The sequence below is a fragment of the Saimiri boliviensis genome, chromosome 12 (genome assembly GCF_048565385.1).
Source record: "Saimiri boliviensis isolate mSaiBol1 chromosome 12, mSaiBol1.pri, whole genome shotgun sequence".
NCBI lineage: Eukaryota > Metazoa > Chordata > Mammalia > Primates > Cebidae > Saimiri > Saimiri boliviensis.
Genome location: NC_133460.1, coordinates 17092612 through 17116245, shown reverse-complemented (window position 1 = coordinate 17116245; position 23634 = coordinate 17092612). Strand labels below are relative to the sequence as shown.

Sequence of the window (23634 nt, the reverse complement as noted above, 5' to 3'; positions counted from 1 at the left end):
TTTCTACAGGCACAACCTATTCCATCCATTCGCAGCCCACCCTGGATGACTGCAATAGTCTCCTCCAGGTCTCCCTAATCTTCATTTTTGTAGTCTCTAATTTGTTCTCTACACTATAAACAGAATAATCTTTTCAAGAAAACACAGATTTGGAAGGTTGCTTCTCTGCTTAAAACTCTTCATCAGAATCCTACTCCACCCACAAAGGGTTCCTACCTCTTCTATCAACTCCCGCCAATGCCCCACCCTCTGGAGCACTTGCCCAGCTGGCCTGCTCCAACCTCTAATGCAGGCCATGCTTTCTCGACTGCCGAGCTGTGCGCGCACTGCTCCCTCTGCCCCCGTGTGGGTGATCCCTGCTTCCACCTCACCTAGTAAAAGCCTGCTCATCTTTCAGATACAACCTTAGAGTCAGGCCTCATGGAGTTTGCTAACATTCACTTCTCATTTACCTCTTACAATGAGACTGTCTAGACAATCCTAACCTCAGGGAATAGACAGCCTTTTTGGAAAAACTGACTCACAAAGCAATACAATTCAAAGCAGATTTTCTTTGTTATTTATTTATGACTCATCTATCCAACCATACAACAGCTCCTCAGGAGCAGAACACCCATTATATTAGACAGAAATAGAATTCTACCTCCCCCAGAAAGGATCCCTACATAGTTCTTTTTAAATCCCAGAGTACACTTAACAAAATTTAAGCACAACATTTACAAGTCAAGAACAAAATAAAATATCTGCAATATGAACTAAAATCAAATGTTGCCTTGGGAAAAAAAACAAACAAACATAACCCTAAACACAGGGACAAAAGTGTGTCCATAACATACACAGACAGGACTCATTGGTTCAAACAGGGACACCAAAGAGCCCTCAGACAGCCCATCAGCAGGGGGCATAAGAAACTTGGTCACAGCTTGTTTGTTCCTGAGGATAGAGGATTTCCGTACCTGCCGAAATCTCTTTAGATGTATAATAAGCACATCAGGTAGAGTCCACAGGCTTAATGTAATGCTTCCCTGTTGCAGCTGCTTACAATGTGGGCAACGCCAGGCATCATCAGGGGCGAGCTGAAAACAGAAGCATGACTCCCAGTAAGTACCACTTAACGCAAAACGGTGTTAAGGCTGGACTAATGCCTTAGCCAGGGCATGGCGCAACTCAGAATCTCTCTGGAAACTGCAGGTGCTGGGCATCAATGGAATAAAACAATCAAAAAAAAGTGGCCAGAGCTGGCACCCAAACTCTAAACGGATTCTACTTTGCTGAACAGATTATCCCTCAAAGAGGAACAACTAAATTAGTAAATATAAATGTTAAATATTACTTTCATTTTTTTTTTAAACAGTGTCTCGCTCTATCACCCAGGCTGGAGGGCAGTGTTGCGATCTTGGCTCACTGCAACCTCCACCTCCTAGGCTCAAGCGATTCTGCCACCTCAGTCTCTTGAGTAGCAGGGACCACAAGCACACACCACCATGCCCAGCTAATTTTTTTTTTTTTTTTTTGTATTTTTGGTAGAAACGGGGTTTTGCTATGTTGTCCAAATGGTCTTGAATTCCTGGGCTCAGGCGATCCATCCACCTCAGCCTCCCAAGGTGCCGGGATTACAAGCGTGAGCCACTGCACCTGGCCGGATGTCATTTTGTATGTGCCATGCTCTGCTCTGGATACTGAAATTATTTAGTAATCAACACACGTGGCGTACCTGCTCTCATGGAGCCTATACTGTCAATTCTCCCTTACCTCCTGTCCTCCAGAAACACTGGCTTCATTTCTGTTTGAGAGTCTTGCCAAGGACCTTTGCTTCCTGCCCCAGGACCTTTGCTTCCTTTATTTACTTGTTCCACTAGACTATAAACAGCATGAAGGCAACAACGTGGTTTATTTAGGCCCCTGCTATTTCTCCAGTACCAGTATGATACCCAACATGGTATGTACTCAACAAACACCTACTAAACAAATGACACCCTGTTGAAAGGTGCCTTGCTAGCACTCTAGATCAGTGAGATGTTCTGCAGATATCACTGCTGGCATCTAGTAGATTTGCTCATCCATAATCTTTGTGCCATTACCAAACATCTCCAAAGTCATTAAAAATAATAAAATAAATAAAAAGCCAAATAGGGCAAGGTGCCATAGAGAACTTACAATCAACCAGTTTCAAGCCAACTATTTCATAATTGAGTGCAAAACTGGAAAAAAACATGTCTTATGAAAAACTATTATTAAAGAAACTAGCTAAAAGCAGTGTGGGGGAGACAAGACTCAGTGGAAATACAAAAATTATTTTCAAATATTTGAATAGACAAAAATAAAATTAGGACTTCTGAGTCTTAATGAATTTAAGAAAGAGAACAATTGTTGGCTGTAGTAACAAGTGGACATATTTCAGGTTAACTTAAGTCACCGTCAGAGCTCTCCAGAGGAAAAATGGTATCTCTTTGTCTCAAGAAGGCAAACACCTCATAACAAAAGATATTCAAACTGAGGCTAAACAATCACCTATTTGAGATTAAGCAGAATAACCCAACCACTAGAATAAAGGAGTTTTAAAGTCCCCTTCAATCCTGAAATTGCATGACTCCCTCTACTTAAGACTGAAGGGTTACAACTAGTAGTCAATGCAAGGTTAGATGAACTCCAAGTACTCTGGTCAATGTTTATAAGGTGCATAAAAATCACACAGGCCTAGGCCCCACCCATAGAGGCTTATTTACCCATCTCTCTGTCCATCCATTCATTTAAATACTTACCGGGTCCCTATTACCTGCAAAGCTTTGCTGTCTACTCTCTGGTCTATATCTACACTGTTCAATATGGGAGCTGTCAGTTACCATGTGTCTGCTGAGCACTTGAAACATGGCTAATGCAACAAATGAACTGAACTGTTTATTTAATTTTAATTTAAATGGGTGCTTGGACCTATGTTCTTAGTACCAAAAAGTCAAGAATCACTGTTTTAGTTTCTAAGGAAAATATCTTAACACTTCTAAACTGAGAAAGAAAATCACCAAAACTTGATAATTAACCATTAAAAAGAACGAACTACAAAGGTTCAGTTCTAGAGTATCTCAATTAATCAAGGTTTTCTAGAAACTTACAACTTTTTGTTAAAGTCCTAAAAGCAACAGCACTAAGATGTCCATTACATGTGCAGACTTACATACATGCAAAAATCCTGTGGTGATTTCTGGGCCACGATTTGTTTCTCCACTGTCATCTTGCCATGCCCCACTCCCTCCAGCCCTGGGCACCCAGGAAATGCTGCCCAACCTCTTACCCGCTCCTCTTTGGTGTAGAGTTGGAAACACTGGGATAAAGTGCAGGTTTGAGGCTGATGATGACGCTCCCTTTGCAGACGAACACTTTCTGCATCAGGGATATACTCATCTTCAGTATTTACAAACAAGCTGCAATTAGGAGGAAAAGCATCTATCAGAGAATGTCTTGCAAAACAGATGCAAAAATAAAACTACACCTTTGTGAAGTGGCCATAAACTCATAACCAAAAAAAAAAAAATCAATGTGTAAGAAAACAAAAGTAGTGACTCAATTTTTCTATATTCCAAAATGTTCTTGAAAAGTTCTCTGTATACGAAGTTATTTCCATAACTGACTAGATTTTTCTGTGTTTGGCAATGAACTGTATTGGTTAAATCACATACTCCTCTCCTTTACATCTAAGAACACGCATCCTACATCACTTTCTAGAATTAAAAATTAAAGTAAATGAACCTATATAGTAGTTAATGAATATACAGCTTCTTTTTCAGCAGTGGACAAATGTTATAAGGTTCTGAGATTGGGAAGAAAGAATGTACAGGAAAGGAATAATAAACTGCTTAAGCAAAGGGTTAACAACACAGCTGGATACTTAGCTAAAGAGAAGGGAGATTTGTGTTTCAGCTCATTTAACATATCAAAGGTGTGCTACAAAAATGATAATTAAAACAATGTTTCTATAAATACTAACTTTAAAAATACTCACAAATCTCTTGTCTCCTTGTCCCACTCGACTACTAATTTCACATGAGCAGTGCCACCTGGTCCGCAAGATTTTAATGCCCTATAGAGTATGTGGAGAGGGAAGCCACATATTATTTTCTAAGCAAATGATTTTACTTAATGTGATTATGTCCTACCCAAAAGTCATAATGTGATTAATGAAAATCTTCATCATAGTTCCCCAACAGAAAAAGTTTTTGGCAAGACCGCTATAACCACTGATTTAATAACTATATTACAACTAAACTGAAAACCTCTTAAATTAAAAAGCCCGATACAGTGTTAACAATAAAGAGACTGGAAGAAATTTAGTGTCATGTTATAAGGTTGTTGATGATCACTCTCAGACAGTCATTATGACCTTCCCAACTTCTTGCCCAATTTTTCATCTACCCAAATAGACACTGGACAGCAGTCACTGGGAACAAAGTCAGCCCTTGCACCTTCCCACCTCTCCACTAACATGCCACACCTGCTCTAGACTGCGTCCTTCTTCCTCCTTCCTCCAAAGCTACCCTCCCCCAACTTCACTGGCTCCTTGCCATCTCCTGAGAAACCCAGAACTCAGTTACTATTACCCGTCTAATCTTGTTTATGTTGTGTAATACTTTGGATCGTTGTCTAATCTATTAGCTATAATCTCTAAATCCAAACAGTGAGCTTTCAAGCAGAACCATATTGTACACTTTTTTAAATCCTGAAATACTACAGTATTTGTTGAAAAAAATCATTTTTATAATTTTTATTATAAAAATGAGTTTTCATATTTATATTATATATATTCAGACATATAGTGTGTATATATGTATATTATTTTATTAATACAATAAAGTACTGTAAATATTAACAGATTTAGACAGCACAGAGGTAGCAGAGTAGAGTGACTAATTCTATGAGGCAGGTTGCGGAGGGTGGGAGGAAGGACAGTATAAAAAAAGGGCTTAAAGGAAAAGAAATTATGGACACAGGAAACCACACATGCAAAGCACACATATTAAAATAGTATCGTCTGTTCAAACAATCATCAGGACTTTTAACGCTGCTGAAAGTTTGAGATAGTGGGGAGAGGAAGAGCAAGGCCTGACAAAAGGGGAGTAAGTGGAGTTCAAACTGTGAAGAACTTCTTATACTGTGGAATGCTGGCTTTATCTTTTAGGCCACAAGTCACCATACAAGGGTTTTAAGGAAGCATGTGGCCTGATTAGAACGTTACTTTACAAAACTTCATTCCTGGTGAATATGAAAGTGTAATTTATCTGCAGTCCTAGGACATACGTTAATTTGTTTCCTAACATGAGTCCTCCAGGGCTTTTCTTATTTCAAGAAAGATCATCAAACATATCATACCCAAGCATGAAGCAAAAGTAAAATAAGGACTTAATTTCAAAATGACCCTAAAGAACCCTGCACACTTATGTGGAAATTATATCAGACATCACTTGAAATCACACATGAGCATATGTGAAATTCTAAAAGGAAATTTTTTTTTTTTTACCTTTCTACTGTTGGGTGGCACAGGGGCTGCTCCTCCTGGGGCAGCAAGTATGTTATTCCAACAACACTGACCACACGCAAGCTGAATGGACACACCTGCATCAGATGTTAATGAGAATTAAGCCAAATTTTTCTTCAAGGGCATCTGCTTCACAGTGGCATTTTCAAAACAAATTAGAGTTACAGTAAACTGCTCATTCTGCAAAATGGTTCTCTATAATATTCTGTAAGGTTGTTGAGCCACTCTAATACATTTTAAATATGATTTACTCAAATGCAACTTACATATCAAATATATTATGCAAAACAAGTAACACACTGCCTTTACTAAACATCAGCTTAATGATCTTCCATGGATAACTTGACATAGCAATAATTTTTTAAATATACAGATAAACATTTTACTAAATCCTTTCCAAGCTGATCATGTACTGTTATTAGATAAATATTATAAAGGAATATGGAGCAGTTCAAGGAAAACCTTGCAGTGGCTAGTTCCTTTCATAAAATGAGAAATAAATTCTCAGTCGTGGGAATCTAAACACAGGAAACTCAAATTTCATTGCAATGACTGTTTCTTCACTGAGTACATAACCATGCTTTGTTGGAATAACAAAATGCTTACAAACCTGAATGCAAACCGTGGGCCTCAAGAAATACTTCATCTTCTCCAAGATTTCCTTCTGCAAAAGGTCCCAAGCTACTGTCTTCTCTAAGTGCAGCACAAAAGGCAGTCCAAATCTAACATACATCAACAATGTAATCACCTTAAAAGTATGGTAATTCCTTTAACACTTATCTTTTGTTCTTGATCTTTTAAAACAGAATCACCATATAATTGGCTTTAGGACAGTTCTCCCAAAAAAAAAAAAAAAACCCAGGAAAATGGTAACTCTTCTTAAGGAGGTGAACAGCTTAGATTTCTAAATGAAATTTAATAGCCAATACACCAAAATGGCTTCTAGGGGAGTATGGTACTAGGCCAGCAGGTAGCAACAGGGCATGATCAGTGAAGATGGGAACAGAGTGGGTGGAATTGGACATGAGCCGGGCAAACAGCACAGGTCAAACCCATAAGGGGTTGGGTACCAGAGGACTAGATAGGGCTGGAAGATCTCACAGACAGGTAGCCACATTCTTGAGTCTCTGACAACAAGAAAGGCACTGGCAAACAAGTAACAGTGAAAGTGAGCTCCTACTCCCTGCCAGAGCTGTCTATGTCCTACAGAGTCCAAGAAGTACTGTGGTTCTTGGCCTTAGCAGCACAGATTGAAGACCAAAATCACAAGAGGAGCTTTAGAACATAATGATGCCCAAGTCCAGCCCCCAGAGATTCTGATGAAACCAGCCTGGAATGTGATCTGAGCACTGAGATGTTTTCAGGGGCTCCCGGGGTGGTTCTAATACACAGCCAATGTTGAGGACCACTAGCCTAGCCTCAACTCTCGTCCATGCCCAGTCATTCAACTCTGAATTCCCTGAAAGTGTCCTACTCTCACACATCCATGTCTTTGTCAGGGAACTCCCTCCGCTTGGAATACTCTCCCCATCCTTCTTAGTCTAGGCTGTCTCCTACTCACTCATGTGAAGACCCAGGGGAGGTATTCTTTTCCAGAAGGCACCCTGTTGGTTTGTTCCCTGTATATACTGTGCTATAAACGATGCCTGTTTATTTTTCTGCCTCCACCAATAGGCTGTCAGTTATTTGATAGCAAGCACTGTGATTTATTTATCTTAGTAGCACAAACACAGAATGTCTAGAAAATAGAAGATGAATGAATGAATGAATGAACAAATGATCTAACTAACAGATGAACTCTGACTCAGGCCCAGAGAGAAGCAGAGGTGCTAAGATCACCAAAAAACCAGTTTCCAATAACTATCAAGCTGTTCGCTCGTAGTGTAGCTTAACAGTGAACCTATCTGCCTAAAAACGACTGTGATGTGTAAAGAGTTACAAGTACATGTAAATCACCCAACCATATGTTTTTTAAAAAATAATGACTTCACTCTTTCAGAGACTGGCATCATCAAGGGAATTCCACAGGTTCTTTACTTCATTCCTTCTGTTCCTGACACACACCAGGTTCCTCCCTGTCTTGTGTGCATGTATTGGGCGTTCTCTCTGCATGGGATCGTTTCCCCTCATGTTCACACAGCTCACCAGGGCTCAGCCTGGCTGCGGTCTCTTCAGAGATGCCTTCCCTGACCTCCCTTTCGAATGTAGTCTTGTCAGCCTCCCCACCATCACACTCTATCATTCTAGTCTGTTTTCATGCCTTTGACGTGGTACAAACTGTCTGACATTAAATACGTTTGCCTGTTCATAGTCAGTCTGTCCTAGCTAGAATGGAGGCTCTATGAGGACAAAGACCCTGCCTATCTTGTTCCCTGTTGAATCCACAGTGTTTAGAACAGTCCTCAACACAGTGTAAATACTAAAAATACCTGTCAATGAATAGCATAAATATGCATATCAACACATTTTACATTTATTTTATTTACCACGCAGGGAACTTATTTCAAAGTGAAATTTTCAAAGGCTAACATAAAGGCTATCCTAACAAATATTAAGAAACACTGAGTCCTTTCTCCTTGAAACATATCTGTCTCTTGTTAACACTCAGGTTACATTCCTATTTTGACACAGTTACTTTAAGAGATAGTCTAAAACACCCATACACCGTTGCACAGGGCATTACCCAGATTTGAGAGAGATTTCTGACTCCTAAATTTCCAACTTACAAAGCTGAATGAATGAGTGGTGCCATTTGCCAAGATAAGAAATACTGGAAAGCCAGTTTTAAAAGGAAAGAAAATGAGTTCAATTTGGGACATAAGATTGAAAAGTACGCACCAGCCAACTAGACATGTTAAGAATTAAAAAAATAAAAATATAAAAGCTGTCGGGAAAGTGGCTAGAATTGGGTCTAGAGCCCGAAAAGGAGCCTGAACTGAAAATACACATATGAAATGGGCTTTAAAAACCAGAGTCCTGGCAAGGCGCAATGGCTCATGCCTGTAATCCTAGCACTTTGGGAGGCTGAGGTGGGCAGATCGTCTGAGGTCTGGTATTCAAGACCAGTCTGGCCAACATGGTGAAACCTCATTTCTACTAAAAATACAAAAAAATCTGCCAGGCGTGGTGGTGACTGGTGCCTATACTCGCAGCTACTCAGGAGGCTGAGGCAAAAGAATTGCTTGAACCTGCGAGGTGGAGGTTGCGGTGAGCCAAGATTGCACCACTGCACTCCAGCCTGAACGACAGAGCAAGACTCCATCTCAAAAATCAGGTCAACTTGTACATACATTATTTCTAAATATCAGAATCAAAATTAACCACTCAAAGTAAGAATTTTTGCCCTTGCTTTTTAAAATGTTTGAAAGTACTGGAATTTTACAGCCTCGGTACTTACTGGAAAATAATCTAGTTCTCACCTTTTCCCTTGCTGCCCAGTGCAGGCTCGGTTACACACCAACAGGACAATCTTGTCGCTGCCTGCTCTTGTGGTGGGTGAATCAGTTTTCCCTTGCTTTGCTGCTGTTTGTGTAGGAGAAGACAGTCTATGATAATCCAAGCCAAATTTCAAGTGGTTTAGGTTGTTGTTTAAGTGAATTCCTGAAATAAAATAAAAACAACTCATTTTATCTCTTCAAAATTCTTTTTATTCACTCATAACGAAGAAATTTACCCAACAGAGAAAACTTTTTTTAAAAAGTCATTATGTAAATTAAACTGCAATCAAAAAAAGAAACACCCTACTTAGATTACTCATCTAGCAGTTAGAGAGTTTCTTTAGCATCTATTATTATTTTCTTTAAACTAGCCTTACTTATCTTAAAAACTGTAAATTAAAACTCTGCACTTCAATGAATGTTAGATACAGTTTTAGACGGGCATGTGTGCTGAGATGATTCACCAAGACAATTTAGTGAGGTCATGCAACCAGTAATCAAATAAATTTTTAAAAAATAAAGATGAGGATATGTGGAATGCTCTTCAGTACTCAATAGCAGTTTCTTCTCCCTGATTAAAGAGCCAGATTTATAAGAAATAAAAGGTAAATTACACACTACACCTACTAGACTCAGAGCCGTTAGAAGAATCTTCCAGCCTGGGTGACAAGAGCAAAATTCGACCTTATATTTAAAAAAAAAAAAAAAAAAAAAATCACCCAGGAAGCTTTGTTTCATTCTTCCTTTTAAATTTTCTTTTAAAAAACAAAGTCCAGGGTCTATTCCTCAGAAATACTGACTTAATTGATCTAAGCTGGGTTCCAGGTATCTGTTTTCTTATTGTTTTTTAAGCTTCTCAGATAATTCTGGCCTGCAGTATAGGTTGAGAACAACCCTTGACAGAGGTCTCCAAGCCATTATTGACGACTGGCCAAACTGAAATTTAATGATATTGAAGCAATTTAAGAAATTCCAAATTCAATCAGTAATTTTCTAGGGTCTGAGTTCTGTCAAGTCTGTTTCCAAAGAGATCTCTTCCCTCTCCATCCTCCTCCTCCCATCTCTTATCAACAACAGACTGTTTTTAAACTGAAGTTTGCTTTGTCTGTTTCATGTATAAGCAAATGAGATGGAGAGAGACTTCCCAACTATTGGTCTGAAAATGATGACCTTGAGTCATTGTTTTGTAGACATATTCCTTAAATATAATGTGGTCTATAAATCAGAATAAGTTATTTTTGTCATATTAAAGTAACCTATTTCTACATCTTTGAATTTAGGGCATGCATCAGGAAAATGCAAATAAAACCACAATGTGACACCACTTGACGTCCACTAGACTGACTTAAATTCTAATACCAACAATATTAATGTTGCTAAGGATGCAGCCAAAGGAAACCCTTGTGCATTGTTGTTGTGAGTATAACATGGAGACCCGATTCAAAAACTTTAAGTTTCTTATAAAGTTAATCACAAACTTATGGATGATCCTGCAATTTCACCCTGAGATATTCACCCAAGAAATAGAAACATATGTTCTGAAACATTTTAGTCTACTAATATTCTAAGAAGCTTTACTTTGAATAGCTAAAAATTCTAAACAACCCTTATGCCGATCAAGAGGAGAATGGATAAACAAGTTGCGGTAATATTCACACCAAAACCACTATCAACACTAAAAAAGAATCAAAGTACTGACGCATACAACAGGAATGAGTATCATACAGTGTTGAGTAAAATAACTTAAACACTAAATAGTATATGCTGTGTGATTCCAATTATATAAAATTACAGAACAGACAAGATTATCAAAGAGTGATAGCAATCAGATCAGTGGTTGCCTAGAGAGGGGAGTGGAAGGGAGACCGACTATAAAGAGGAGGTGGTGATCACATGGTTTATGTCTTTCTTAGAAGTCATCTACTTGACATGAAATGTGTGGAGTTTTATTGTATGTAAATTATGCCTCAATAAGGTTGTTAAAAAAAAGAACTCAGGACATGACCTCCTCATAGTCAGAAACCATCTTATTTATCTTTGCACCCTCACTATTTTACCCAATCCAAATGTCTTTTTTCTTTATTAGAACTACAAAGTTTGGGCTACCTTCTTAATTGTTGCTTTTTTCCCTTCAAAGAAACCAGTCTAGGGACTTTTCTATTGTTTTTACATCTTAAATTTATTAATACTTTTATTCATCATTGAACACCTAAGCATCAGAAACTCAAATTTCCTGTCGCAATGAGGTGGACACAAAATAAAAAGGGAATACAGTACGAGAAAAGTGATCATTAGGTGGGGTGGTGGCACTGTGAGTTGAGGAAAGATACTTTTAAGAGGTGTTTAAAATAGACCAAGACTACAGTAGGGAGGACGGCACAGAGATACTAACACACACACACACACGTGCACATATACACGACTAGAGTCTACAAGCGGCTTAAAGTGAGCTTGCACAGGTAGAGGGAAGTTAAGGTACACAAGGAAGGAAGGTCAAGAAAGACAAGAAATCAAAGAGATATGACGACCAAGCAGACCCTGATATTCGATCCTACATAAGCCTTGTTTTAAAAATTTTGTTGTGAAGTACAATAGTGAGATAAAAGGCAAAGTTCCAATAAAGACTGTAAGTAAAATGATAGTATTTCAAGTCTGGAATTCTGGAGAGAAGTCCAGGATAATATAACCAATATGCCTGGTATATTTCTAATGCTCACTCCACCTGGAAGTGGATCATATAGTAACAACTTGCCAACTAGTAAAAAAATTACCAGGCTACAAAAAATGTAGTATTGTACCAGTATTAATTTCCTGATTTAGATGACTGTACTTAGATTATATAAGACAATATCCTTGTTTTTAGGAAATACATGAGGTATTTAGGCATAAAGAGTTAATGTATCTGCAATTCACTCTCAAATGGTTGAGAAAAAGATAAAAAACACACAGAACAAATGCGATAAAACACAGCAAAATGTTAACATACTGGGGCATCTGGGTGATGGATATATGGAAATTCTTGGTACTATTTTTGCAACTTTTCTCTAAGTCTGACATTTCAAAATGAAAATTTTACAATAGGTATTCTTTTTTTTCAAGAATTACTGTTTTTCTTCTTTGCTTCTTAATAGGAAGAATTGTACTTGACTTTTGTTTGTCATTCACTGATCTCTGCCCTAAACCATGATTCACTTATCCAATCAACATTCATTAAGTCCCCACCATATGACAGGTATTAAGGAGGCTAATGAAAGACAGACGAAAGATAAGCCATGGCCTTCTCAGCCTAGAAGGAGAGACACACATACAAAAAAAATTAAGAACTATGTGATGTCATTATATTCGTATCCACAGAAGGTCTGCATCAGCTGATGAAGCCGAATCTATTAGTAGAGGTGACGGAAGATTCCAGGGCTCCAGGTAAGACTGAAAGGAGTTCCACAGGCCAGAAAAGATGAGGAGTACACTTCAGAAAGATCAAAAGCCCCACAGGTGTGAAAACACATGCATTATTGCTTTAAATCCTCCTAACACCTATGGAGCAGGTACGACTTCTCCCCAGACTATACCTGAGCCCTTAATCATGAGCGTTTGATAGGAGACTCAAGACAGACTGGCAGAGGTAGTAAGGTAAGGACAGATGGTACAAAATAAGAACAGCAGGGCAAGTAGAGCAGAAGGAATGCATATAAAATATTTAGGAGGCAAAATGAACAATAAGGGTCAGGTATGGACAGGGTGAGGCAGAAAGAGAAGTTTGATTCTGCAGCAGCTGTCTTGGGAGACTAGACTGATTCACTAAAATAAGGGATGCAAGAAAGGAGTCAGTCTGAAAAGAAAAAACAGAACACTACATTTAAAAATTTGAGGAGTCTGTGAACAACTGAGGTGAAGGTAGTACACTACATTTAAAAATTTGAGGAGTCTGTGAACAACTGAGGTGAAGGTAGTAAGTAAACGTCTGGATGTACAGGTCAGAAGGAGCATAGAGATAGATGGGATACATAGATCTCTATGGCAAGCATAGAGATAGATGGGATACAAGCGTGCCGGTTCAAACCATGAGTGCTGAACAGACAGGCCAAGGAGAGGCTCAAGACTAAGACAGAGGATGAGAGCAGCAAACAGGACCCCTGGGAACTCCAAACTTTAAGGGGTGGGCAGAAGAAAGACCCTAGCAAAAACAGCAAGGAGGGAGGGTCAGGTGGTCCCTTCAACACAAGGTGGTGCTGAGGGGGACACCAGCCCAGGGTCGGCGCAACAGCTACACTCCTCCCTGCTCCACAACACTCCATTCTGTTCAAGTGCCCAAACACACCTCCACCCACTCTGTCAACCTTGCCTCCCCCTTTGCTGGAATTGTCTTCCTGATCCAAACCACTTCACCTTCCCTCTCCTCCACCTTGAATGTCTCCATCTTCACCCATAGTCCCCCTTCCTCCTGTCTCAGAAGAAAATGCCCCTTCACTTTTTAAGGATTGAGCATACTCTACCACCTACATTTTACACTAAGGTCAAAAAAGGAAGACATTCCCTGTCTCCCTCTCTGGCTTTCTGCTTATCCCTTAGCCCATCACACTCTGGCTTCTGCCCCTCCCTCATACTGAAACTGCAAGGCCTTTCTTCCACCCTTCTCTGCCTTAGATGGCCCACCCATCCTTTACATTCAAATCTGTCCCCTCTCCTGTGGCACCATCCCGATCCAGCCCAACCAGTCTTAGTAGCTCCCACTAAGGTTTCCCAATACTTCCATTTATACTTTCCTTTGAACATGGATAATACTCCTACATAAACTGACAAAGGCTAAACTATCATAAAGAGCTCACTAGATAGTGAAATTTTTGAGGGCTGGAGTTTGGCCTTATTCTTTGTGGTCATCAGTACCTCCCACATTATCTTCATTAAATAACTTCAATAAATCTCTGTTCAGATAGTACCAAAAACCTAAAATATACTCATTTTATATTTACCACTCATGCCAATCACAGCAAAAGTTATCTACAAGTGCGCAAAAATATTTGTAATTGATTCATTTACTGCTGGAGCAAACAAGGTCATCTCAACATTGTGTTACCAGTAACAGAACACTGGAAGCAATAACTAGAAATATAAAAGTACTTCCATTTATTGAAGGCTTACTATAGTCAGTCCCTGTAGAATGTCTGACATGCCTAATCTCATAGAATCTTGACATCAGCACTATCAAGGTAATGATTTTTCCTCTGCACGTCATGTAAAGAAACTAAAATTTTAAAAAACTGGGTAAGCTAGGAAGCAGCAGTCTCCCTGGGTCTGACACAAAGCCTAGATGCTAGTCTCCTTTATGCTAACACAACTACTAAGCTGACCCCTCTAAAGGGCTGTCCACAGTTCTGGTTTGGACTCTCACAGAAAAATCCAATGAGCCTTCTGCCATTTCAGTTATCCCATTCATAGAAATTTAACTATCTGCTTGAAAAGTCAGCTAAGTGGGACAACTTGACAGCCACCAAGAAAGAATAATGTTGGGCCCTTACCTTAAACAACATAAAATATTGACTCGCAATAGTTCAAAAAACTGAATGGAAGAGCTAAAACTATAAAACTCTTAAAAGAAAGTATGAGGTAAATCTTTATGACTTTGGATTTGATAAAACGTTAGATAGGACAACAAAAGCACAAGCAACAACAAAAAATAGATAAACTGGACTTCAACAAAACTAAGGACTTTTGTATTTCAAAGGACATTATCAGGTAGTTAAAAGACCACCCACAGGATGGGAGAATATATTTGTAAATCATATATCTGATAAAGGTCTAGTACTCAGCATATGTGAAAATTCCTAAAAGTCGACAACAAAAAGCAAACAAAGCAATTTTTAAATGGGCAAAAGATTTGAATAGACGTTTTTCCAAAGATGACATACTAATGGCCAATAAGCACAGGAAACGATGGTCGACATCACGTCAGTCACAAGCACAAATCAAAACCATAATGAATACCACTTCATATCCACTATGATGGCTAAAATAAAAAAGTTAGATAATAATCAACTGTTGGTGAGGATGTAGAGAAACTGGAACCCTCAGACACTGCTGATAAAAATGTAACATGGTGCAGCCAGTTTGGGAAACAGTCTGTAAGTTCCCCCAAATGATTAAACACAGAGTTACCACATGATCCAGTGGTTCCATTCCCAGGTATGAAAAGAAAAGGAAACATAAGTCCACACAAAAAACTTGTGTGGTACGTTCACAGCTGCATCATTCATATTAGCCAGAGGTGGAAACAACCCACATGTTCATTAGCCATGAATAAACAAAATGTGACCTATTCAAACAATAAAATATTTGGCCACAAAAAGGAATTAAGTATGATATATATGCTACAATAGGAATGAATCTTGAAAACATCACACTAAGTAAAGCCAGTCACAAAATACCATATATTATATGATTCCATTCATATAGAAGTCTAGACACGGGAAATCTGTAGAAACAGAAAGTAGAATAGTGAGCCGGGTGTGGTGACTCATGCCTGTAATCCCAGCACTTTGTGAGGCTGCGGCCTGCAGATCACTTGAGGTCAGGAGTTTTGAGACCAGGCTGGCCAACATGGTAAAACCCCATCTTTACTAAAAATACAATAATTAGCTGGGTGTAGTGGCACATGCCTGTGATCCCAGCTACTTGGGAGGCTGAGGTTGTAGTGAGCCAAGATTGTGCTACTACACTCCAGCCTGAGCAACAGAGTAAGACTCTGTCTCAAAAACAAAAAAAGAGACAAAGCAGAATAGTGGCTTCTTAGAGCTTAGCAGGATGGGAGGACTGGAAGGTGCCTTGGGGAGACAAAGCAGTAGCTAACAAGACAGAAGCTGAAGAAGTGAATCCTCACCATAGCAAATGGTAGGGAACATGGAAAAGCACATGGCATGTCTGAGAAACAAAGAGTAACGTGAAAGAGACGACACAAAGAAGCAGAGGAAATGGAGTACAGAGGCTGGAAAGAAAGGCAAGGACCAAATCACAGGGGGTTATGCTCCTTCCAAGGTGTTTAGATTTAATCTTAGAAAAGAGGAACCACTGGTAAATCAGTAGCATATAACATGATCAGAACTGTGTCTGTGGAGAAATAACTAGACTGGAGAAAGCTCAGTGATAAAGATAAAAGACCTTACTGGAAAATCTCAGTTGAGACTGTTCTGAACCATGCCAGTGGCAGTAGAATAAAGAGGAAATATGCAGTGTGTATCAACAGTTCTATGAGAATTTTGAAGGAGAAGTCATCAAGTTTGGATACAGTTCAAGTGAAGAGGAGGGTAGTAGTGCCATTATTTCTAGAAAAAATGCAGGAGCAACCAATCTAAGAAAGAAATGCTAAGGGCAAGATGCTTGTAGGATTTCTAAGTAGAAATTCCAGTGGGAAGGCGGAAGTCAAGGAATGGAACTGGAACCAAAGAAAAGTAGAGGCTACAGGGGAAATTCAGTTCAAAAAATCAAGGCAGTGGAAAATGCTGCTAACAGCAGCAGTTCTCACTTTAGTTTGCATCACGATCACCTAGCGAGCTTGCTTACCACAGTTTCTCCTTTACTAGGTATGGGGTAGGGACCCAGAATTTCTATTTCTGACCAGTTCCCAGGTAACACTGGTGCATTTATAACCACCAGGGTAGAGCAAAAAGAAGAACCACCCCAGGAGGAACCCTGAAGAATACTGTGGCCAGGAACAAAGTCTACGTTGCTTGATAACTCTTAAAATCAGAATAACCCAGTAACTTTAAGCATAGTGGGGAGACCAAGCTAAGTTCCAAATCACAGCCCAAACCGCAGTAAGAGTAACAATGTTGTCCATAGTTTTACTTCATTTTGCTGTCTATCAGTGAAAAGTTACATGCAAATTTCTTAAAAGTGGGTACTAAGAAAACATTCTATAGCAAAAACGTTAGAATCTTAAGAGCTGATATAGCAAAATTAAAAAAAAAAAAAAAAAAGTTCTGGCATAGTTTATCTTCCTGAATGCCATGATAAGATGCCAAAAAGGCTACTTACTTAAGGGAGGTCACAGTCAGTCCTGAATCTCAGTAACAGATTATCCCAACTAAACGATGGACATATCTTTGCCTAAAACAGTAAGAGGTGGTTTCTTCTAGGAAAATATTATTCTAAGATTTATACCATCATTTAAAAAATACATGTATTTTACAATTTTTTAAAATGTATATCATCATATAATAGACATCTAAAAGGGTAGATGATAGTTAAACCTGCAAACCCAGGTGGCATTATTAAAACAGGTGCTCATTTACCTCTTTGACTGAGAATTCCTTCAGGCCTAAATATTTCGGGAGTCTCAAAGGCAAAAATGCAGTCACTTTCATGGACAGTTTCCAGGTCGTCTGTATCACAGAAGGAACGATGGAACCCATCATAGTACATTTCCGTTAACACAATCTAAAAATAGGAAATATATAAACAATTGGGTAACTGGAAATTCAATACTAATTGATCTCCCAATTATATTAACTTTTCCAGACAATCAGGACTGGCAGTGGTCTGAGAGAGCTCTGAAACATCTCACAATGCTTACTTTATTTGACTTTAATGAGAGAATCTTGGAAGCTCAATATCCTCTGTAATAATATAACAATATACAGTCATCTGTGGGTTCTACATCTGTGGATTCAACCAATTGCATATCAAAAACATTCAGAAGAAAAGAAAAGGATGATTGAATGTATACTGAACAGATAGCCTTTTTTCCTTGTCATTATTTTCTAAACAATATAGCATAACAACTGTCTACATAGCATTTATGCTGCATTAAATATTATAAGTTATCTAGCGATGAATTAAAGTATATTGGAGGTGCAAGTATTATTTATTCATAAAATAAAAAGTAAAAATAAAGTACACAGTATGATATGTTTAGGTTCTATGCAAATACTGTGCCATTTTATAAAAGGGATTAAAACACTGTGGCTTTTGGTATCCTAGTGCAGGGGTTCCTACAACCAATCCCCATGGACACTAAGGGACACTTGCACTCTGATGTCAGAACTCTATGACTCTAACTCCAGAGTTCCTCTAAGTTTTGGTGTAGAAGAGAACCAGGAGATCATAACATCTAATTCCCCCATGTCACTGGAAGAAGAGAAACCAAGAGACTTGCCTAAAAGTTCTACAGCTATTCAGCTTCATATCAAGGAAGAGTCCACATCTGACTCTGAGGCTTTCTCCCACATCATTTAATTTTCCATTTTTCAGGCTAAACCATCAATATTTGTATTGAAAAAAAAATCAACTCAAATGTCCAAAAATACTAAGTAGTTAAATATATTATAGCCCTACTCGAATATACAGCTACTAAAAAGAATAAACTATATATATTTGCACTAACATGCAAAGATCTAAAACCAAGGTTAAAAAAGTATGTATAAATGATTCTACTTATATAAAATAATATAATATATGCATGGAAAAAATCTAAATGAACATAGGATTAAAGTTAGCAACCCTTAGCACTAAGATACCTAATATGAGATACTTCCTCTTTCTGTTAGATTTCTGAAATGGTTGAGTATTTTACAGTAAAACAGAAAAACAGGACAGGCATGGTGGCTCAAGCTTGTAATCCCATCGCTTTAGGAGACCAAGAAAGAGGAATGCTTGAGGCCACAACATGACAAAACCTCGTCTCTATAAAAAATACAAAAATTAGGTGGGCATAGTGGTGTGTGCTTGTCATCCCCACTACTCAGGAGGCTGAGGTGGGAGGATTACTTGAGCCCACAAGGTTGAAGCTGCAGTGAGCCATGATTGTACCACTGCACTCCAGCCTGGGCAACAGAGTGAGACCCTGTCTCAATCATTCAATCAATCAGTCAAGGAATACAGAGAAACAAAAGCTGGAGAGGAGAACACTGGAGACATTTAAAGATTTCATTACATTCCAAGCCGCCCTGTCTAGTGAAAAAGCACTGGATTGGGCACACAGGTTCCAGTCCGGCCTACCACCAACCAGCCCTGCAAACCTGAACAAGTCACATGGCTTCTCTGAGCCTCTTTCAAATAAGGGAGTTGGACAGGACCCCTGCAGTCCCCTCTACCAGCACTAACATTCTGCAAATCTACCAAGTAAAAGGGGTTGGTGGTATATTCCACAAATAGTCCAGCAAAAATGCTCCTGGCATATTTTCCTCCTAATGAATTTAATGATCATGTTGTTTTTCTGCTGGTCAAAAGCAAACTTGCAATTATTTCACCAATTTAAACCACATGCAGAAGGAGCCAGACAGTGCTGGAAGCTGTAAAGACGCAACCAGATTTGCCCCGGATACCACCGAAGCCTTGCTCCCTCTTTTTCTGCCTTTCCCCTCATCCTGAGGAAAAGAAAGAGTTAATGAGCTTTTCAGAGTAAGAAAGAATATGAACATTTTATCAACATGCCAGTAAGTGGCCTGCAAAAATATGAGATATTTGCTATATTAAGGAAACACTGCTGGTTGTATTTGTTTTACTGTGGTAACTTCCCAAATGAGGCCACATGAGGCCAAAGTACAAAACACCTTTATTATTCCAGGGATTACATAGTAGCTTCCAGAAGCTACTATCTAGGGAAAGCTATTTAGCTACTGAGTCATCTTTCCTTAATAAATCTTAAATACAGAATGTTTTCCCAAATAAAATAATAACAGTAAATGGAGTAAAAACTATATGCAAAAACATATCAAGTCACAAACAGGTCAAAAGTATTTTTGGTCAATTTCAACATAACTGCTTATCAAACATGTACCCCAAAAAGGGGCATGGGCACAACTTTCCTTTCTCTGATCCAAACAAGGTAAGAGACTCTGATCCAGACGTAATGAAAAAGCAAAACATATTGATTATCATGTACAAAACACGGTACTAGCAAGATGTCCACTCTTATCAACACAATGAGAAGGGGTTTTCTAGTGTCACTGCTCAAGTTTTCGAAGCCTCTTTGACTGTCAAATACTGCAAGGAAGCTCTACTGTTCACATATATATCCACAGGGATGATTTCAGAAGGGTTAATTATACCTTATGAACAAAGCTACAAGAAGGTCTTGGTGTAAAGTCACAGCTTTTAAAATTATATATACAATTAAATGAAACACGAAAAGTTTCTCTATGCACTTTACTCTTTTGAGTCTTGATTTTTTTTCCCCTCAACTCTAAATGCAGCTGGTTTTAAATCTCCATCTAATCGTACTTGGCAAAGAACTATAAAAAATTACAAAAAAACAGAAAGCGATACTTTTGTGGCTCATGTATATAGCTGGACTTAGCAGACTTATTACCTGATCAGTGGGGATCTTTGTTTCCAGAGACACTGCTTCCCGAAGTCTGGCGACAGTCCCAGACAGAGGCACAGCCACACCAATCCTCATGCAGTGAGAACATTTCCCTTGATACACTACAGTGACATAGAGAGGCCTGTACAGATCAAAGTCAGATCTTCTCATTAGTCACTTATTTCAACTAAAATATAGAAGATGCAAACCAAGCCTGAGCTGAAATCAACACAAAACCAAAGCTAACCCACACTGTTATTCGGAAGTTGGATGGAAAAATTTCATTTGGCTCTAAGTAGAACCATCAAACAATCATCAAGATCTTTGAAAAAGGCAATCTTCATAAAACAAAAATGTATCTATACTTGATTCTGTGCTTTGTATTTTCTTTAAAACAGCCTAACTCCTGGAAATGTTGAGAAATTGTTTAAAATAAAGCAATTAAGGAGCAAGAAATGTAAAGTAAGGTCTCCAGAGAATCCTGAAGGCATTCAACCGCTCTCCCGCTCCCCCGATATTATGTGTAGACGACAAATCGGGCCAGACTTCATAGCCCCTGCTTGCCTCATGTGCCTACTCACCCTGCAAACTCAGGTGGGCATTTATTCTTGTAAGGTTGTAGCAATGACTGTATTCAGTCCCACTGTTAATCTTCTTACCTGTCTAAATAAGTAAGATAACCTAATAGGAGCCTCCAGAGGAAAAGGAATACTATAAGAAAATACAGTCTTCATTTTACTAAATCCATCCTTACCTTGTGTGGGGTAGAGGAATTGGCAAAGAAATGCAGAGGAAAGGATCAAAAGTGTTGCTCTGTTTCTGACAATGAGGACATGTCAAAGAAGATCTTCAAAACAAAAAGGTAAGACACTCAACATTAAAAGCGCCCAGAACTATGTCAAGTAAGCAAAGTAAGTGGGAATATCTGATTTGCTCATACCTGTACTGGGCTTGAAAGAGTTCTTGTACAAAAGTGCTACAGACAGGAAAAGATGGTCCCTCTGGCATCATATCAGTCTCTGATGGTGGCTTAAAAAAAAAAAAAGAAAGTACAATTTCACAGACCAGAAGGATCAATTATTGGTTGAAGATGAACCTAGAGAGTTACAAATGTCCTTGACTTCCTTTACAGACTAAGCATCTGGTCCAGATACTTCAGTGACAGGCACCTGCTAAAGGAGCCAGAACACAGCAAGGAGGATGTGGGTCTCATGGACTTATCTCCTTACAGACTCTGCCAGCAATCATCTCTATACCACACTCAGGCAGCTGGGCAGCTCTCTACTTCCCCAGGATGTTCCAGTGTCCCTCCAATTCTCAAAGCCCCCACCCCAACCTCCTCCAGGAAGTATCCCCAATCACTTTAAAAGTACTAATGCTGCCCATGCCTAAATCCCTAGGACTGATTAGCTGTGCAGTGTATGTTGGTGCCTAATCACACTCTACTTTATGTTGTATTTAACTTTTCATGTCCCTCCACCTAACAATTAGTTACTGAGCACCTACTACCACATGCACAGAGCACTGTACAGGACATTATGATACAAAGATATTAAGACCCAGTGCCTGACCTTGAGGATATCTCAATTTGGTGGGAGAGTCAGCCACACACATATAAACCTATGACAGAATAGAGTGTTGAGGCACAAAAGGACCTTGAATCAGAATAATTTAACAACTCACCAAACCTGGAAATTTAAAAGTTGAAGTACAGAGCAAAATTATCAAAAACTTAAAAGCTGCCCAAGGGAAGCAACTCTTTAGTCTTAATTTTTTTTTCTATTATATAAATCATTTTATCCATACTTTTAAGACTACATGTATAAAATTAAGAATTAATCACTATGTTTCTCAGTAACAACATTCTGGGGGCTCCTATGGTCAAATCCAATCCTAACAGCAGAGAAAATCCATGTTTCCTTTGTGATTGTGTATTCACTCCAGTGAACTACAGAGTATGTATCTTATTAGAATAGAAAGCAAACATATTCTGCTTTAAAAAGTTTAGTGAAATGGGATCACTTAATTTTAATCTAAAGTTCATCATACATGCAAATGTTTCCACTCTCATTAGACTATAGATTCCTTGGTGACAACAGTTCTTGTATCTTACACTGCCAGCATAGTAGTCAGCAAAGTGAAAGGTCTTTTAAGTATCCACTGAATATTATACTCACCCAGAGCTTAGTCAATTTCATTGTATTAATGCAATGTAACAAGTCCTCAGTAGAAGAATCTACAGGCTCTCATGGCTAGCTGACTGCCCTAGGGGAGCGTGCATCCTTACCTTCAGAGGAGGCTGGCCACTCTGCTTCACTGAATGGTTGAGGTCTTCGTGAACTCGGTCCAAAAGCCACAGCAGAAACTCCTGAGCATCATGCTGAGAATTTCCCCGGTACTGCAGTGCATTCTTTGACACGATAGTCTATGCAGGTAAATAAATCAGCATGAACACTTTTGAGTTCCTGGCTTTAAAAAAAATTATTTATTCATAATCCCAAAAGAGATGAAAGATCTCAAGGGTGTTAGAGAGTACCTCCCTCTCTAACACTTTAGGAGAAGTGCAAAGTAAAAACAGATGCCAATGTAAAAACCTCACCCCTAGAAACATGTACCAGAACCCTTAAAATACACTTAATCCAGCAATCCTACTTTTAGAAGTATATCTAAAGAAACCATGAGAACAGCCTGTCAAGACTTCTAAGAAAATATTCATCAGGGTTTATAAAAGCAAATAATTGGTAATAACTTGGACATCTTAGGAAGGGGAATTGGTTTAGAGTAGGAGATGAAACAGTAAAGACAGTTAAATTATGGTACAACTACATGACATCCTTACAAAACACTATATTAAGTGAAAAAAAAGGCTATAAATATGTAATGTTAATGAATTCTTGTAAAAATCGTTTAGGGGGTGTCGACATATACACATAACGAAAAAGTTCTAAAATGACATGTACCAACATATTAAGTGTTATCTCTGGGTGACAGAATTACAGATGCTTTTTTTCCTTCTGACTTTTCATATTTTCTACAAATAACACGTATTACATAACAATGCAGTTAAAAGTTTTGTTTGAAACTTTACAAGATTTATTTATATTGCTTTTGCTAAAATGCTAAACTTTTACTGTGTAAGATACATTACAATTTCAAGATTCATCACTAATCAACAAAGATTTAATAAGTATGTGAGATACTCACACAGCCTAGTGAGGGGGACAGGGAGGAAGTCCATGCTTACAGTGTAGCATGATGGGATGGTGGTGACGGGTGCCAAGTTTCTCATAGGGAGGAAAGTTACAGATAAGCAAGGAGAGAAGGCAATGAATCAGCTAAAGTCAGTATAAAAATCTTCTTTTATTTAATTAATT

At 38.6% G+C, this 23634-nt stretch overlaps 1 protein-coding gene across 3 annotated transcripts in view; it reads right to left on the bottom strand.

Moving 5' to 3' along the window:
• The window catches only part of USP31 (ubiquitin specific peptidase 31), a 143050-nt gene that overhangs the window by 81788 nt on the left and 37628 nt on the right, over window positions 1-23634 (bottom strand). For all 3 annotated transcript variants that reach the window (XR_012512750.1, XM_010340861.3, XM_074381930.1), the window contains exons 2-12: window positions 22548-22685; window positions 21201-21289; window positions 21015-21107; window positions 20267-20402; window positions 17250-17394; window positions 8947-9127; window positions 6138-6249; window positions 5510-5604; window positions 3998-4075; window positions 3290-3419; window positions 957-1076 (exon numbers count right to left, since the gene is read on the bottom strand). Coding sequence is in view for 2 of the 3 variants with exons in the window: in XM_010340861.3 (XP_010339163.2) it covers window positions 957-1076; window positions 3290-3419; window positions 3998-4075; window positions 5510-5604; window positions 6138-6249; window positions 8947-9127; window positions 17250-17394; window positions 20267-20402; window positions 21015-21107; window positions 21201-21289; window positions 22548-22685 (1317 nt within the window). In the remaining variant the exon portion in view is untranslated. The remainder of the gene's footprint in view (window positions 1-956; window positions 1077-3289; window positions 3420-3997; window positions 4076-5509; window positions 5605-6137; window positions 6250-8946; window positions 9128-17249; window positions 17395-20266; window positions 20403-21014; window positions 21108-21200; window positions 21290-22547; window positions 22686-23634) is intronic.